The sequence below is a fragment of the Pyrgilauda ruficollis genome, unplaced genomic scaffold (assembly GCF_017590135.1).
Source record: "Pyrgilauda ruficollis isolate IOZ18807 unplaced genomic scaffold, ASM1759013v1 scaffold136, whole genome shotgun sequence".
NCBI lineage: Eukaryota > Metazoa > Chordata > Aves > Passeriformes > Passeridae > Pyrgilauda > Pyrgilauda ruficollis.
In genome coordinates, this window is record NW_024512099.1 from 198,474 (window position 1) to 215,015 (window position 16,542).

General features: G+C 41.0%; 1 protein-coding gene across 2 annotated transcripts in view; it reads right to left on the reverse strand.

The window, feature by feature from the left end:
* Positions 1 to 360: 360 nt before the first annotated feature.
* The window catches only part of OGFOD3 (2-oxoglutarate and iron dependent oxygenase domain containing 3), a 32,673-nt gene continuing 16,491 nt past the window's right edge, over positions 361 to 16,542 (reverse strand). For both annotated transcript variants that reach the window (XM_041459452.1, XM_041459451.1), the window contains exons 8-9: positions 10,214 to 10,337; positions 361 to 1,828 (exon numbers count right to left, since the gene is read on the reverse strand). In XM_041459452.1, coding sequence (XP_041315386.1) covers positions 1,692 to 1,828; positions 10,214 to 10,337 — 261 coding nt within the window. In that variant the 3' untranslated portion in view covers positions 361 to 1,691. The remainder of the gene's footprint in view (positions 1,829 to 10,213; positions 10,338 to 16,542) is intronic.

Below are 16,542 nucleotides of genomic sequence, written 5' to 3' on the forward strand. Positions count from 1 at the left end.
CATGGGCAGCAGTAATTACAGGACACAGGATCTTCAGAAGATGAAAATCCAAGAGGAGATGAGCTGAGATTCCCCCATGGGCTGAGATGATCTTGTTGAGCAGGATTTGACAGAGGGCAGCTCCAGAAGTGCCACTCACAGCTGGCATGGCAGGAGTAACCAGCAAGCACAGGGCCATTCATGTTCAGACTCCTGTCAGGTTATCTGGAGAGAAAAGCCCTGCACTTAAATCTCATTTAAATCTACATTTTAATCAAGTTCAATCCAGTAAAGCTGTTGATGATCTTGGTCTGCCTTCACACAGACCTAAAACATAGTATAATGCAAATTCCTTGGAATAAACAGGCTTTAAGACAAGTATTTCAATCTGAAACTCAAGTGACTTTAATATTTCCTTGCATCCAGCCAATTTAACAATTCTCCCTTGTTAGTACAGACAAGGAAGACTTTTTCAAGCTTCAGAACAAAGAAATGAAATTAGAGGACTAATCTTGCTGGTGTGCCCAATGAGAGCCTTCACAAGTCCAAGTGTCCTCTTATTCCTCTTTATATTGATCTTCAATATAATTCCCCCCAGTATTTATTATTTCCATAAAAGGGTACATTATAAAGTCCAAACTGTATGCATAAAATTTTAAAAAAAAATCAAAACACATTCCCAGATTTTCAGTGTTTCACAGAAATTATACATCCAGGTAATAAACCAGATCAACGTGGTTATTTCAGAATTTGATTGAGAAAAAAAATTAGGTTTTTTCTACCATTTATTTATCAACCTCCTGACCCAAAGAAATCTTTGACTGCAGCAAAAAAACCCAAAGTATTTGGCAAGATTATGCATGTGTTTGCACACAGCTCCTCGTGGAAGTCCCTGCAATTTAATATTCAGGATCCTCATTAACAGAGAAAGTCTTCACACTAAACTGGAAAAGAGAAGTCAAAAAATAGCTACTGAGAGACTTCCTGAATATTGAATCAGTAGTAATTAAATTTTTAAAAAAGTTCATGTCCCAGGGGTATTCCACACTGATCCCACACTCAGGAGAATCCATCCCTCTCAGCAGAAGGTTGAGAGTTCTAGAGAGGAACATTCGATTAACTCAGGTCTCAATTAACTTAGGCTCAATTCACTTAGGTCAGACTCTACACCACGTTAGTAATGAGGAGACTAAAGAACTGAACAGGTAACAGCAGCCTGGGGAGTCACATCAAGGCATGGCCCAGAAGACTGTATCTTTCAAAGTGAAGAACTTTAAAAAAAAAATTAAAAAATGAAGAGCCCACTTTCTCTTTTTTGTGGAGCCCATTGTTCATTCTTTGTGGAACCCATTGTTCTTTGGGTTATTTGTGGAGCCCATTGTTTCTTCTTTGTGGAGCCCATCCTCTCTTCATTGTGGAGCCTGTTTTCTCTTATTTATGGTACCCATTCTCCCTTCTTTGTGGAGCCTGTTCTCTCTTATTTATGGTACCCGTTCTCTCTTCTCTGCAGCCTGTTCCTTTGACACATGAAGACAAACCATATTCAGAGTTCATCAAACTCAGGATGGTCCTTAAGCCACCGTTTTCGATGCTGATGGAAAAGGAGCTGTGAAAACCAAGCGTGTGACAGTGTGTTCCCAGAGCTGGGCAGCTCTCATGGCACGTGAGGTGACAAGAGCTGGTTTCTGCCTTTCTGCTCTCCCCCAGGGCAGTCAGGGCAGGAGCGGGTCGGCGATGCCGTGCTGCGGGTCGCAGCTGAAGGAGATGGTGATGGCGAAGCGCGTGCCCCAGCGCACCCGCTCCACCCGGTGCAGGTTCTCTGAGCCCGAGGTGAAAAACGACACCCGGCCTGCAAAGACAAAGGGTTGAACCCATCAGGGGAGTTTGCCATCAGCTGCAGCTCTGCTGCTGTCTGGTTCCTGCTGTTCCCCGGTGAGCTGGGAGCCCACAGGTGATCCCAGACAAACTGCTATGGGATTACACTGCACTCTGACAGCTTTTCACCCTTTCATAAATACATTCATCCTTTGTGCCACAAAGCTGGAGATGGAATCCCATCATCACAGCAGACCCCCAGCTGGGTAATAGTTAGCACTGATTCACAGAAGGCTGATCAATCTCTGTCTTTATTAAGAAACCCCTTGCTTTTATAGACATGATACAGGTAGACTTGATTGGTCCTCCAATCAAAACACCATCACCACTGGCTAAGAAACCACCCTTTGGTAACCAACTCTCCATAACACATTCCACATGTTCACAACAGCAGGTGCAGCAAGTGAAGAATTGTTTCTCATTCTTTTCTCTGATCTTCTCATAGACTTTCTCAGGCAATGCCTGGGAAAGTTGTGTGTTTCTCACCCGAGCTGCCGCCACAGAATCCCATCAAAGCTACTTTGTAAAAGGCAGGAGGAAGCCAAGAACATGGAAGCCAGTTCTTAGCTGCCTCAATTAAAAACAAAGAAGTGCTAGTGACTGTCAGCAAAGTGTGCTGATTTCCTCCCTGCTCCTCTTCTAGTCCTGGCTCTGATTTTAGACCAAAGAAGGAGGAAGCACCAGAGGTGGCAAAAAGCCTTCAGTGACAAAACCTCAGCAGGTTTGGCAGACATCAGCATTGCACCAAGTGTTTGCTATGGCTTTCTGTGCCTGCTCTGATCACTCCCACTCAGGCAGGTACAAAGTCACACATCAGCCATGCACAAATTCACTCTCCTTACAAAGAGCCACTCCATCCATGCACTGGCTTGGCAGTTCTTTTACAGATCCAAGTGCTCAGTGGTGTGCTTGCCCCAAGCCTTGACCATCACCACCCTGCTTGGGGACACTGCAGGCACAGGTGGCACCAGGTGAGATGGAAATGCACTGACTTTGATGCTGACAGCATTCCCACCTCACTGTCCTGCTTTTCTGGATGAAAGGCTAAATGAAGGCAACGTGCTCCTGTCCCACCAGTGTTGCAATGAACAGTGCTGCCCTCAAGGATTCCATACAAAATCCCTGTCATGGTTTTTTTTTCCCTTTTAAACTTTCATTAAAGTACATTATTATTGGTCCCTCACCTGCTCACCCAAAGCTTTGCCTTAAACTGACTCTCAAGCTGTTTTGTTTGATCTCTGACTAGAAGTAGTAGTAATTCACAGTTAGACAACATTCAATGTGTTAAGCCAGTTAAATTGAATTTTTTTTGGCTATACTGAATGTCTTTTAAGTTCTTTAATAAATATGTTTTCATATATATAGTATCAATCTGCTCCTATATGCATCAGCTGGGGTCTCTGGATAACTGAACAAGGCTACAGTCAGTTTTCAAAGATGCTTTTTCCTCACTTGGGAAGGATTTATTTTAAACTTACTTCCTTTACAATACTTTTGAAGCAAAAACACACTCTTTCCACAGTACATTATTTTTATCAGTATAAATGTTCAAAAAGAGGGTAGAGAATGTTAATTCCCATCCCATCTGTGCCCCTGCTCTCCTTCCTGGACACCAGGGAAGGGAGGCAAAGCAGGGCTGGGGGAATGGGAAGGGTCTCACTCCACCCACCGCCCATGGCTGGGGGCACTGGGAAGACTGAGCTGCTGCTCAGAGGGAAGGAAGGGAGCTGGGGGTGCTCAGCCTGGAGAAAAGGAGACTCAGGGGTGCCCTCCTCACTCTGCACAGCCCCTGAGAGGTGCCTGTGCTCAGCTGGGGCTGGGCTCTTTCTCCAGGGACTGACAGAACCAGAGCACACAGCCTCCAGCTGAACCAAGGGAAATATAGGCTGGATATCAGGAAAAAGTTTTTCACAGAAAGGGTGATAAAGTTCTGGAATGGCTGCCCGGGAGGTGGTGCAGTCACCATCCCTGGGTGTGTTTAACAAAGCCTGGATGTGGCACTGGGGGCCAGGGTTCAGTTGGGGTGTTGGGGCTGGGTTGGACTCGGTAATCCTGAAGGTCTCTTCCAACCCAGTGATTCTGTGAATTCTGTGAATTCTTGAAGGTCTCTTCCAACCCAGTCATTCTATGAATTCTGTGAATTCTGTGAATTCCATGAATTCTGTGAAGCAACTCCTCTGTCTGGTTAAAGGGAAGCAGGAACAGTTTATTTGGCACCACAGATCTATTCAGCATCTTTCATCTCATGCACTGACAGCTTCCACTCTCTGCCTAACATTTATCAGCTCTAAATGTTCCCCAGGAAAGAGGGAAAAACTGCATCTCATCTGCTGAGTGACAGCCAGACAGAAGCACTGCCAGGGAAAATGCACAACAGTTCTCATCCTCAGCATCTGTTTAGGATTAATCACCAATTCATTCTCCTGTAGAGTGTCCAAGAAATCCCATCACATCATTAGGCAAATAAACTGGTAATAATGTTGTCTGCAAGCACACAATGAAATTTATTTAACTGATTCAATTACTTATTTTAAAATGTTGAATTGGGAGAATTTAAGTGCTTTAAGCAAATCCCACAAAAGGAACCTGGACTGACAATGTCTGCAAGTGCCCTGATCTGGGGTGAAGAAGGCACCCAAAAGAGAGGGCACAAGCTTCTCTGAACCATTTTGCTACATTTATGTCAAGCACAGAAGAATAAAATTAAATTTAAAATAAATTAAATAAATACAATAACTTTTTAAAATACATTCAAAATTTTAAAAATAAATTAATTTTAATAAAGTTTAAAAATTTCTAAATTTTAAAATAAATTTATTTTAAATAAATAAAATAAAACTACCTGCAATGGGTATCAAATCCTAGTTACAAAATTGTCCCATATTTAGTTACTAGACAGAAATTTCTTGCTTAAATAAAATCACTGGTTCACACAGTGAAGTCTCCCACAGCCAATCTGTAATTTGTAGTATTAACAATACTCTCAGAAAAGTAGTTGCTTCTTCTTTGAATTCAGGAAGGCCTGGAAATCTTCCAGATTAGTTTTTAAAGAAAATGAATGAACTCATTCATTTCCTGCTAAAAGTACACAAACATTTTCAGGTACCAGCTGCTGGATTTTCAGAATCCCTGCCTGCTTCTCTCCTCCCAGCACAGCTGGTTGCTCAAAACCACAGCAGCTTTCGCTCTGTCTGGAGGTGTGACAACCCTGGGGAGTATTTAAAAGTGAAAACTGAATATTTGCTCTCTCCACATCAATTATGAGTCTCCCCAAGGCCTTTTGGCTCCATCTCTCCTCCCCAGAGAAGGGCAGGGATATTTTCCAGCTCTCACCCAGCCAGGTCTGCTCTGCTCTGTCACAGCAGCAGCACCAGGGATCAGATTTTGACTCCTACAAAAAGTTCTCACTAAGAACAAAGTGTTTCAACTTCAGCCCCATTAAACAACCTCAGCATCATCCATCTGACTTTTCCTGACCCTGCCAAACATGGCATGTCTAGCAGAGCTCTGGTCAAATCCCATGGATGCCCAAATTCTGGGTTTTGGACTTCTGGTAAGAAGGAATTCATCCTTACATTTAGTAAATCACTGAAGCATAAGCACAAAGGTAACCTCTGCTGCTCAATTATTCCAAAAACAGTCCTTAAAGAGGCTTCATCAGAGCATCTGTGACATTCACACACAGCTTAGGAACCAAGAAATCAACTCTCACTACTGAACCAGACAGCTGAACCTGTAGTTACTTTGGTATTTTGTTTTATTTCATCTGTTACATTACCTGATTTCATGGAGTAACACTTTGAAGCTGATTTTTCCACTGATTTCTGCCTTCAGCTTTCCTGCATATTTTCTTGACCAATATCAACTCAAATTTTTGAAATACTGGGCTGCACAAGCATTACATAAAGGCACAAACAGACATGTGGTCATTTATAACCAAGTTTTCATGGCAGGGGAAAGCCTCAGAGGCGAAATCTGAACATGGCAGTGCTTCAGAAAGCTCTGTGCAACACCAGCACAGGACAACTCTTCCCCAGCATTCCTCCATCCTTCCAGTGCTGCAGGAAATGTGACAGCTGCCTCAACAAGGCACTGGATTTATCAGAGGTCACTCACAGAATCACCACAAATAACACCTGCACTCCCAGGTACTTATTGCTTTGTTGCCAGTTAAAATAGTGGTTTTTTCATTAACCTGGCATCAAACACCAGCAGAATACAAAACCTGCCTGGAAGAAGTTATTCTTCCACAGGTAACAAAACCAAAAGTTTTGTTCTATTGAGAAATAAGGATTTTTTTGCCCTTTTTTATATGACTGCAACAGATTCTCCTCTTCCTACCACTCTTTGCAATCACCTCACCAGTCCCTGGCACAATTTGTGGTGAGTTTTGTTGCAGCTGCTAATGCTGCCTCCATTTCTTCCTCACCAAGACTGACAGCTACTGCTGTGGATTTTTTAAAAATACTGATTTAACTTCAAGATGTGCTGCAGTTTTTTACTGATTGGAGCAGAACTAAAGTTAGAATTGGCAGATTATCATGATCTAGACTGAATGTGGAGGATGTGGATTGAACACAGAGAAAGATGAGACTGTCTGTATGGGTGGAGTTCCCAAATATTTTCTTATACCTTCAAATCAAATATTTTACCCTTCCAGAAACACTAAGTGAGAATAGACTAAGTTTGAGATTAAAGAGTCACATTGCACTCTCCAATGTACAGAATTCATTTTGCCCCACAGATTAGTTTCTCCCAGAAACACACAGAAGTGATTGTGACCTTTCCTTCTGTGTTTGTGTAACAAATTACTTGTAGGAAGAACAAATTCCCTTGTAAGTTGAAAATAAGTGCAGCAAAGCTGACCTTCAAACCAAGAAATGCACATGCAAATAAAGAACACAGAAGAAGTGCTGGGATTTCATTCCCAAACACAGTTTCATCTACACTTTATGATTAAGTAAAGTCTGGAACTTGCCTAATATTGCCAGACCCCAAATTCACACAAGACTCTGCAAAATTATGAAATTCTAAATATGAAATTTTAAAATATGAAATTTTAAACACTAACAAGCTTAGCAGCAGAATAAAGTATACCAATTTGGTGTCTGAAAAAAGAAAGCCTTGATGTCTGCCATTTATTCTTCTTCCTCCTTATGTCTTGCAGATTACTAAAACATGTCTCAGACCAGTAAGAAGAGTTAATATGGAAAGGGCTTAGTTTTGAAGGGCCCTCATTTTCAAAATGTTGCTCTGTTTCTTACAGTCTCTCACACAGAGCCAATCCTGGTGCAAAGGGGTGGGAAAATCCCAGTATGACAATTCTGGAAGCAGAATTTCCTTGTATATTTAAAAGAAACAGATACTACTTTAGATCTGTTTCTTTGTCACAAAAAAAATATTTTCGAAGTTGTATATCCCTTGGCACTAAGAATTTTCTTCCTTATGGTACAGTGAGTTTCTTGTGGCAGAGAGGTCCTGACTGATGTCAAAAGACAAATATTCACTTCTGCAGCCCATCAGAGCATAAGAAAGATGTGTTCCTTCATGCCATGTCTGGCTATGAATTAGCCAAAGGTCTGTACACTTGAACTGGTGCTGACTTGTTCATTCCTGTTTAAAAAAATAATCTAAAGAGCCTCAACGTTAATAAATCACAATTCCTTCTTAAAGCTAATGTTTGCTAACAACCAAACTAGGGGATGTTAAAGATCATCCCACAAATTAGAGAGTTGTTTAGTCAACTATGTGAAAGTCAGGATTTAGAGACTTCTTAGGTAATCTACAAGTGATATACACTGTGGGAAGTGAAAAGCATTTTAATTTAGGCTCCACTCCTGGCAGAACAGTTCTCCCTGTCCCCAGCTGCCTGGCTGACACTGATCCTCACCAGTGCAGTGCTGCAAATGCATCTGCAGCAGCACTGGGACTTGCCCAGGCAGCACTTTCAAACACAGGACATCCCACAATGGTTTAATTGCTTTTTTCTTCTATTTCCAATTACTGCTTTTCTGCTCTGCTGCATCACTAACAATGCTTTTCTGCTCCCCACTGACACTTGAACAAATTGCTGCTCACAGGAAAAGAAACCTGCTCATTTTGGCACTCAGAATCAGGTCCCCAGAAATGCAGGCTAAGTGTGGGACAAGTACCAAGTTTTTAGGATGCAGTGGAATTAGCAATACAGAAAAGTAAATTAGTTGTCAATCACGAAAACTGAACCAGTGATTATGACAGTCATCCCTAGAAAAGCCTGGAGCTCCTAAATGAGAAGCATGAAAGCTCATCAACCTGTGGTTTTAAAAGTTGAGCTGGAGTGGCAAGAGAAGCACAAAGGATCAAAAGAAGCGTAAAACAAAACAAACAGAAAAGCCAAAAAGACAGAAGGAGAGAAAAACATTGCAGAGGAACACTATGAACACGAAAAATACATCAATTTGTACCAGCAACAGCAAACAGCCTGGGGTCATTCCTTCACAAAACACATTTTGTCAGCAAGAGGAAAAATAAGTGCTAATGCCTTCACACTGTGCTTCACCTTTCAAGCTTCTGTCCTCTGCACACAGGCTGTCAGAGGTTGTGACACAATCAGAGGAGCCCTAACAACTGTGATAACAGAGATGTGTTAGAAAAGTGTAATTAATTTTCTCCTGTGTCCATGAGGGACATTTGTGCTATTCCTGAGGAGCTGTGCATTGCTTTGTCTCAGAAGGGGTGTCCTGTGGCACACACTGCCCATACTGTCCCTGGCAAAGGGACAGCCAAAAAGAACATTCTGTATTTCATCAGCTTCCCCTTCTTCCCCCAAAACAACATCAAGAGCAAAGATCTTGCAGCAGAAAACCTGAAAATTAATAGATGGGGCTGAATGGAAGCAATTTCACAGTTAGAGACTTTTGGAAATTAAGTCAGGGGCATGTTGCACTCTGCAGCCAGGCTGAGTGAGACAGCTCTCCCCAAACACCTGGAATTCAGTTGTGATTTCTACAGCTATAAAGATCTGGTAATCTTAGAATTGCATCTGAAAAATAGTTTAATGTGCTCCCTTTCAAAATCCTTGCAGCAGCATTTTGCAAAAGATGAAGCTTTCATTTAGGGTTTGCTTCCAATCATAAAAGACAAAATAATCAAACATACAGCTCTTGCTAGCAAACCCAAGTAATCTCAGAGTTAATCTAAACCAGCATCACTGCAGGTGAGTGGATCACTATGATCCAGAATTCAAAGAACACTCATCCCAGTTTGCAGGCAGCAGTAGTCTGAAGTCAGTTCTGCTTGGGGTAACAACAGTCAGCAGACAATTACTGAGGCTCTTTAAATGAGTAAATTTCCATCTTTTCTCTCTTGGAAAAAAAAGACAGAACACAGCAGGAATATAAAGTTGACTTTTTTTTCTTTTTCCCTGCAGCAGTGTGGCTGATCTTGCATTATGAAAGGTAACACTGCTGGAAGCTCAGCACTCACCTGCCAGACAGATGAGCTGAGGCTGAGCTCCTCTCTAGGCAGCCCCAGAGTAATTCTAGTTTCAAATTCTCCACATATTAAAAATCTCAAACCAGCCTTAAAGGTTTTTTATTTATTTATAACTGACAGCCATCAGAAGGCTCATCCCTGTCAGACCTCCTGGAAGCAGGGATGGATTTATACCCAAGTAATCATGGTTCATCATGCTCCAGCAGGTAGCAGAGCTGTGGCAATCCATCACCTTCACACCCACCCTCAGCCATCACAGGGTATTAAGCTCCACCTTGAGCAGCAAAGGAATTTCAGGCCAGTCTAAAATAAACTGCTTTAATTTGGATTTGCTGCAGTGACAGTTAGCTCTGCTCTTGCTGCACAGTTGCCAGACTAAGCTCATTTTGACTCAGAGATGGGGCAACTGAGAGGTGTTTTAAAAACTTTTATTCTATTTTCAGTCTCATGAGAAGGGGGAGATAATACAGATGTTATAATTCATGCTATCACAATCAGAAGCTATTTCCTAATTATAATATGCTGTAAGTGTTTTTTTGGCCTATCAGCTTTAGACTATGTTGTAAATGTCTTAGAGCTAATCATGCAAAATTATTACCATTATTACTATTTCCCACACACAGTGACCTGCTAAGCTGTCAGAACTGGCCACCTCTTCTAAGCCCTACAGCTTTCCAGGAAGTCACTTCTTGTGGCTTAACACCAGACATTACAAGCTGTGCCTGTATTTTAACCCGTTTTAATCTTCACTTTTGATGTCATCAACCTGAACACAGAATGCTACACTGCCCCACGTTATTCCTGCTGACAAAAACACAGTCCCACACCACCTGCCAGCCCAGAAAAGTCAATGAATGGCACAAGCTGCAGCCAGCCTGGCCCATACCTGCTCGGGGCTCCACGGTCTTGTTGGAATCTGCGTCCATGAACACGAAGCGTCCACCCCCGAAGTCCTTGGAGTAGTCAGAGAGATACAGCAGAGAAGTGTAGTCAAAAGAGCCGTAAGTCACCTGTGGGGGAAGCCAAAATTACCAAAATTTACCAAATTCTTGATCATATCTCTGCAGAGCACAGCTAATTGAGCAGATGGATCTGGTGGGTTTTTCTGATTTTCAGTTTTTTCATGTATTTAATAAAGGGGTCTTTGAAAACCAAGAACACCATTTTCTAGGAATCATCTGTCTTTATTAGTTTATTCTCTTGTGTTTACACACACACACTACAAGACTAGCATGTCATGTTTGTTAGTTCTATTGTTACAGTTTCCACCATTAGAGAAGTGATTGATTGATTTCTATCATCCCAGAGCAAAAAACAACATACTGTCAGAAGTGCATTTTATCAAAAGACAGGATTTCTACTATTCCAAGGTAAAATTACACCAGGAGGTTAATAAGCAGAAGAACAGCCCTTGATCAATGATTTCCACCCATGATCAATCTTGGGTATAAGATTTCTGGATACCTCACTGCTATTCTTTCACCATCTACCACACAGGAGATTCATGGTAACAGTAAATCAGAGCTTCCAAATAAATATACATTTGCTGGAGGAGCCTCTACTCTTTTCCATACAGGTTTTGTTTAAAACTCTTCAAACTGAACTTTGGAAGTCTCTGCTTCTTCTCAGCCTACAGACCAAACATCCAACTTTTAAGTACAGCAAGGTGATTTTTTCCTTCCTTTTAAAGCATTATTTTTGGTTGATACGTACACTGAAGTTGGAGAAAATAAATACCACATACTAATACTGAGAGCGAAGCTATCTAAATATTTAACACTGAGTTTAGCTGATTCTGGAAATATTTCCTTTCATATCTACATGTCACCAGCAATTAAAAAAAGACTTGAAATCAATGGCTGTGTTCTCCAATTTCTTTGTGTATCTCAACTCAAAAGTTCAGCATTACACTGTCAAGCAGTGAAATGTGCAGCACATTGGTACTGTATAAATACACAGAATTTGCAGAGTGTTTTGACTGACCTGGTGACTGTTAGAGGTAGGTGCTACTTCCAAACTTAGAAGTTTTCTAAATATTTTCAGTCATGTTTCAAGTTATATTCATTAGTGCCAGTTAAATTTTGGCTCAGAAGCAGTTGTACACATTTTTCTGTAAGGGCAGGACCAGAGAGAACATAACAGCAGATGGAATAGGAAGACATTTCCATTCATATTCATGTTATTATTTTGACCATAAGGGCTCAAAGGAAAAAAGCCAAACCACAAAAATGAGAGAAATATTACAGTGATCCCCTTCTCCCCATGTTTTCCCAAACCCTGGTAGCAATACAAGGCAATAAATGGGAATTAATGAGCAAGAGCTAGTGCAGCACCTCAAACCAGCCACTCTAAAGCCCTTCTCATGCAAATCAGCTGTGCAAAGCTATTTTCCACTTCACTGACTTGGTGATAAAAACTTCCAATCAATTTAAGGAAGGCTCCAGCCAGTGCAGAAGTTCATTCAACTCATACTTACTATTTTAATGCATTAGAACTGTTTTTATCAACTCTTCAGAGGAACAGCAATCTGCTCCCTCAGTGCACTCTCCCTCCTCTCCAAGGTGGTTTTACCAATTCTAAACTTCTAAGAGCTGACCACCAAGCATTTTAGCCTAACCAAACACATCTGATTGCTAGAGATGACTAATTTGGGGAATGAAGTGTGCAAGGGAAAATGGCTTTTCTCTTCCTGTCCTTATTCTTTACTCACTCTCAGAAAGCAGCCAGGTCTGAGAAATGCAACACTATGGACTATTAACAGGCATTAAATTAAACTCAGTTATTTATAATGCTAGAAGTCTTCCCAGTGTATATCAAATACATTTGTTACCCTGGAAATTATTTCCAGTACCAGACAAGATTAATAATTGAACCAAAAGATCAAACTATGTGAGAGAAGCTGTCATTAAAAGCCACACAGCTCCAAATCAAATTTCTACAGTTCCTTGTAAACAACTCAAGAGAAAAAAAAATGCAGTGATTTCCATTCAGCCTGCTATGTCATATGGTTAGTGTGCTCTTTTTGAACACTCCTTATCCAAAAAGTCAAACACAGATAATATTTAATGGTAGATGCTCATAATGAGCATCTTTAAATAAATAAATAATAGCCTTCTTTAAAGGCTATTATTATAAATAGAACTAAATGCCAGAATTTGCCAGTCCCATTTGGCAGTGGGTTTTTTTGAGGGACACATTTCTATGCAACTAAACAGCTGTAGGACCATGCAAGAGGTCTGCAGTTACTGAGGATATTTAGGACAGCATCCTCTGCTTTCCAATGCAGAAGAAAATTCACTTTGCAATCAACATTGGTCTAGCAGGGAGAAAAAAAGAGTCACAGCTTCTCTTTTCCTGTAATCTTTCACCTAATTGTGTGCAGATAAGCACCAGATCAGCCTTGATAGCACTTCCAGTGTGCTGTTTATTGGCAGTGTCTATTAGCAGACAATAAAAGAGCAAAGAGTTCATCTCTGAATTGCAAACGGCTGTAGGTGAGCTGAGGTGATGGCTTTGAGCAGAAATGAGAATCAACCTCCTCAATTTTCAGAGATGATGCTGTCCCAGAGCAGAAATGGGATCTTTCGATGTGTTTCATTAAATGTAGGGGAAGAAAAGAAGAGTGAGGAGTCTGCTAGAAGAGACAGCAGCTGCTCTCAGTGACTGAGCAGGCAGAGAGGGCTGCAGGTACAGGGGAGCGTTGGGGACATGGAGAGCACGTTGCAGGTGAGGAGAATTAAAGGTTTGGCTTGTTCAGCTCAGAGAAATAAAGGCTGGAAAGGGATATGACTCCTACCTATAAATACATGGGGGTGGGAGGATGTAGAACAAAAATAGCTCTAAACTGATCATGGACATGTTTAGGCTAAAAAAAACCAGAACCAATTCTGGGAAATATGCACTGAAGTGCTGGACTAGCTCTGATAGAAGAAATTCAAGGAAAACAAACCCAAAACCATCTTAAGGCAGAGCCTGACAGTTCTGTGAAGGATGAGAGGATCTGTGCCCAGGCAGGGGACTGCACAAATCTCCAAGTCCCACACTGCTTCCACCAGAGAATGTTGTAAGACTGCAGTGCTGACAGTGTGAAGTGTGCAACAGCAACTCCATTATAAATCAGGTATTTGACATTTGGAAGCCTCAGTTCCAAACAAATTCCATCCAAGATGAAACTCCACATCTTAAAACAACACCCTCTTCATTTGAGTGAGAGGATTATAAATTCAACAAGATTAAATGAGTCATTTGGGTGATTTCAGGGTTTCCATTCCTATGTAACTACAAACCAAGGAAATTTTAGGACGAAGAAAAAACAAAGCCTCAGATAAACACAATAAATCTGTACTACTCCATTATGCTGTTAGAAGTCTTCAGGGAGGTTCAGATTGAGAAATCTAATTGCAGTAGACTCAGCAACATCAGGAAAAAGGCAAGAGGGGTTTTCATATGTTCCAAGAAGCCACATCTTTTTAACAACAATGTCACTCTGAAACAGAAAATATAGTGAATTCTTTTTCCTTAGGTTCCATTTTACCTTTCTTCTGGAAGGAGACAAGGAAAAAATCGTGATGTCTTCTAGGAATAACCTTCACTGTTAAATCATGCAGAAATACCTGAAGTGATTTGTTCTGTTCCAAGGGGAAAGCATAAATAATGATCCAAGACAAAAGCATCCAACAAACTGGCAAGTTTTATTGATCTTTCTTCAACTTCCCAGCATTCACACTTGCTTTGGAGGCCACTTAAGAACTCTACTACTCTTTTCTGGGAAGAACTTCTTACCTCAGATCAATAGAAATGTATTTTTTTCCTTGCTTTCAACTGCAGTCTGGAAGTGGAAAAGTTTGCTGGAGGAAGTGAAATACAAGCCAGGCTGACTGCACTGGAGGCAACCTGGGAAGCTGCACAGCTTCATCCTAATTAGTCTCTCTCAGACTATTTATGATTATGAACAAGGTGTTTGGTAACTGCCCCAACTGAGATAATTCTCTTCATAGACTCAGAATTATTTAGGTTGTGTAAAAGATCTCCAAGATCACTGACTCCAACCCCTGTCAGAAATCAGACAACCCCATTATTCAGTACAGAACACCACTAAGGTCTACATTATGCATTCCAAGTCTAAGAGAGCATTTTTCCTGCTTGTTTTGGTTTTTTTTTCTGAAACTGGAGATGGGTTAGAAAAAGCCAAGGCAAATCAATTGATGTATCTGCTCCCTGAACAGACAGCCTGCAAGATAAATAAAACATGGACAAAAAAGAAGGATAAAAACAGGAAAACATTCAGCCTGCTGTCCATCACGTTAAGGCATTCTCAGGATGACAGGACAGAAAAGCAGCTTCCACAAATTCTCTTCATGTAAACTTATTTGCATGTAAATTACAAAATAACTTGTACATTATAGGAGATATTTAGGTGGGAACACTTAATTGAGAGGTTATCCAAACCACCTTATTCATTTCCCAACGCAAAACACATGCAGAGAAGAATAAAGAGAATTCTGGCAAGCAGGGCTTGGGCAGACACAAATCTCATTACAGTAATAAATCAGAGTCTGGAATTCTAAAACAGGCTTTTTTGGGGACTGAAATAAAAGAGTGGAGAAAATAGGCATATGCTGTTGAAATATACTGCTTTTCCCACCCCTGTCCCAATCTTGACTGATTAGATTGAATCAGCCAAATCTGATTCTCTTAAACTATGGAAAAACTGTAAAGAACCAATGAATTCACTGCACTTCACACAAGCAGGATCACCAGTTTCCTTCTTCCCAAGGGTCTCTTGGAATTTGTTGGAATCCTGGATGCTGAGAATTTCAAATTTTCTGTTCTGAAAGGCATAGACTCCCAAGAGAACACTGCATTTGACCTGAGGCTATAGAGAAGGCTTCCAAAATTGAGTGACAGAACTGGGACTGTGGGTGTGGGGCTGGTTAATATCACAGGGTGGAAAACTTAGAGTTTGGGATTTTAGAATATAGAAATAAATATGAAGCAAGATGGAGGTTTTAGGGCAGAGGCTGGTTGTTCTTTACCTTCTTCTTCATGGGTTTGGGTGGTATTTTGTAATTAGACAGAAAAATTGGCATTGCAGACTTTGAGTGATCAGTTATTGGGTTAAAAGGGAAAATAATTTAGGTGTCATTTCTTAATGGGACAGTTTAGCCTTAAAAGACCTTGTAACAAGAGATAGTTAGCCGTTTTGTGCCTTATTAATGAAGGACTGCAGAACTCACTGCTGTGGGACTGTAACATTGATAAGAAACAATAAACACCTGGTCTGAATGTGAACTATGATCTCATTGCCTCAAATGCCTTCAGTCCTGAACCTGATAGAGGCAGAAAAAGGAAGAAGAGAACCCACAGGAATTGAGCAGAACATGATGGAATTTCTGTGAGCCCCACCAGCACAATTTGCTGCCTGCAGCCATTTCCTACCAACACAAATCAAAACAATCTGGACCTCAAAACCATCCCTACCACCTCTGGTCCAGAGCCATTCCTGTTCACTGGTTACATCACAGCTTTTCAAACCACAGGCACCTAAAACCTGGCAGATTCCACCCTGCAGGACTTTCTGCTTCCAAACATAAGCTGTGTCATCACTACCACCACATTTTCTGAATTTAAGCTTCTTCTGCTCACATGAACAAGGACACAGGAACTCACACCAATGTCATGACCAACAGAAGATACCTCCCTCAGACTGGCTTTTTCCAGGAAATACTTCCAGGCAAGGAATATTTCTGTTTGATTTTTTCATGTCTCAGATCATAGACTTCAAGGTACACTGCCCACTTACAGACTTGAGCCCTGAGGAATAACTTGGATTTTGCTGGGATTATTTGATTTGGTTTCATTTTGGGTAATCCATGACTCCAGAGTGACTCATTTATAAATCCTGAAGGCATGAAACATGGGTATTGTGGAGGTGGCTTTTTGCTTGTTTGGGTTTGGTTTGGTTTTGGGTTTTTTTTTTTTGTGTTGTGGGTTTTTTCCTTTGATTCTTCCATTGTTGGTAGTCTGCTGTTCTGCACAGAATGCTTGAACTCAGTGAAATTCAGAAATAAACTCACTACCAAATAATTTAAGTCCACTGAGAAATGCCAAGTATTAAGCTATAAGCCTAGAAATAAGACTGTGCAGTTAAAAGGATCAAAACACCAAGTTACTGAAAAAGGGTTCCAGGTACCACATCCCCACTGAAACACAAAA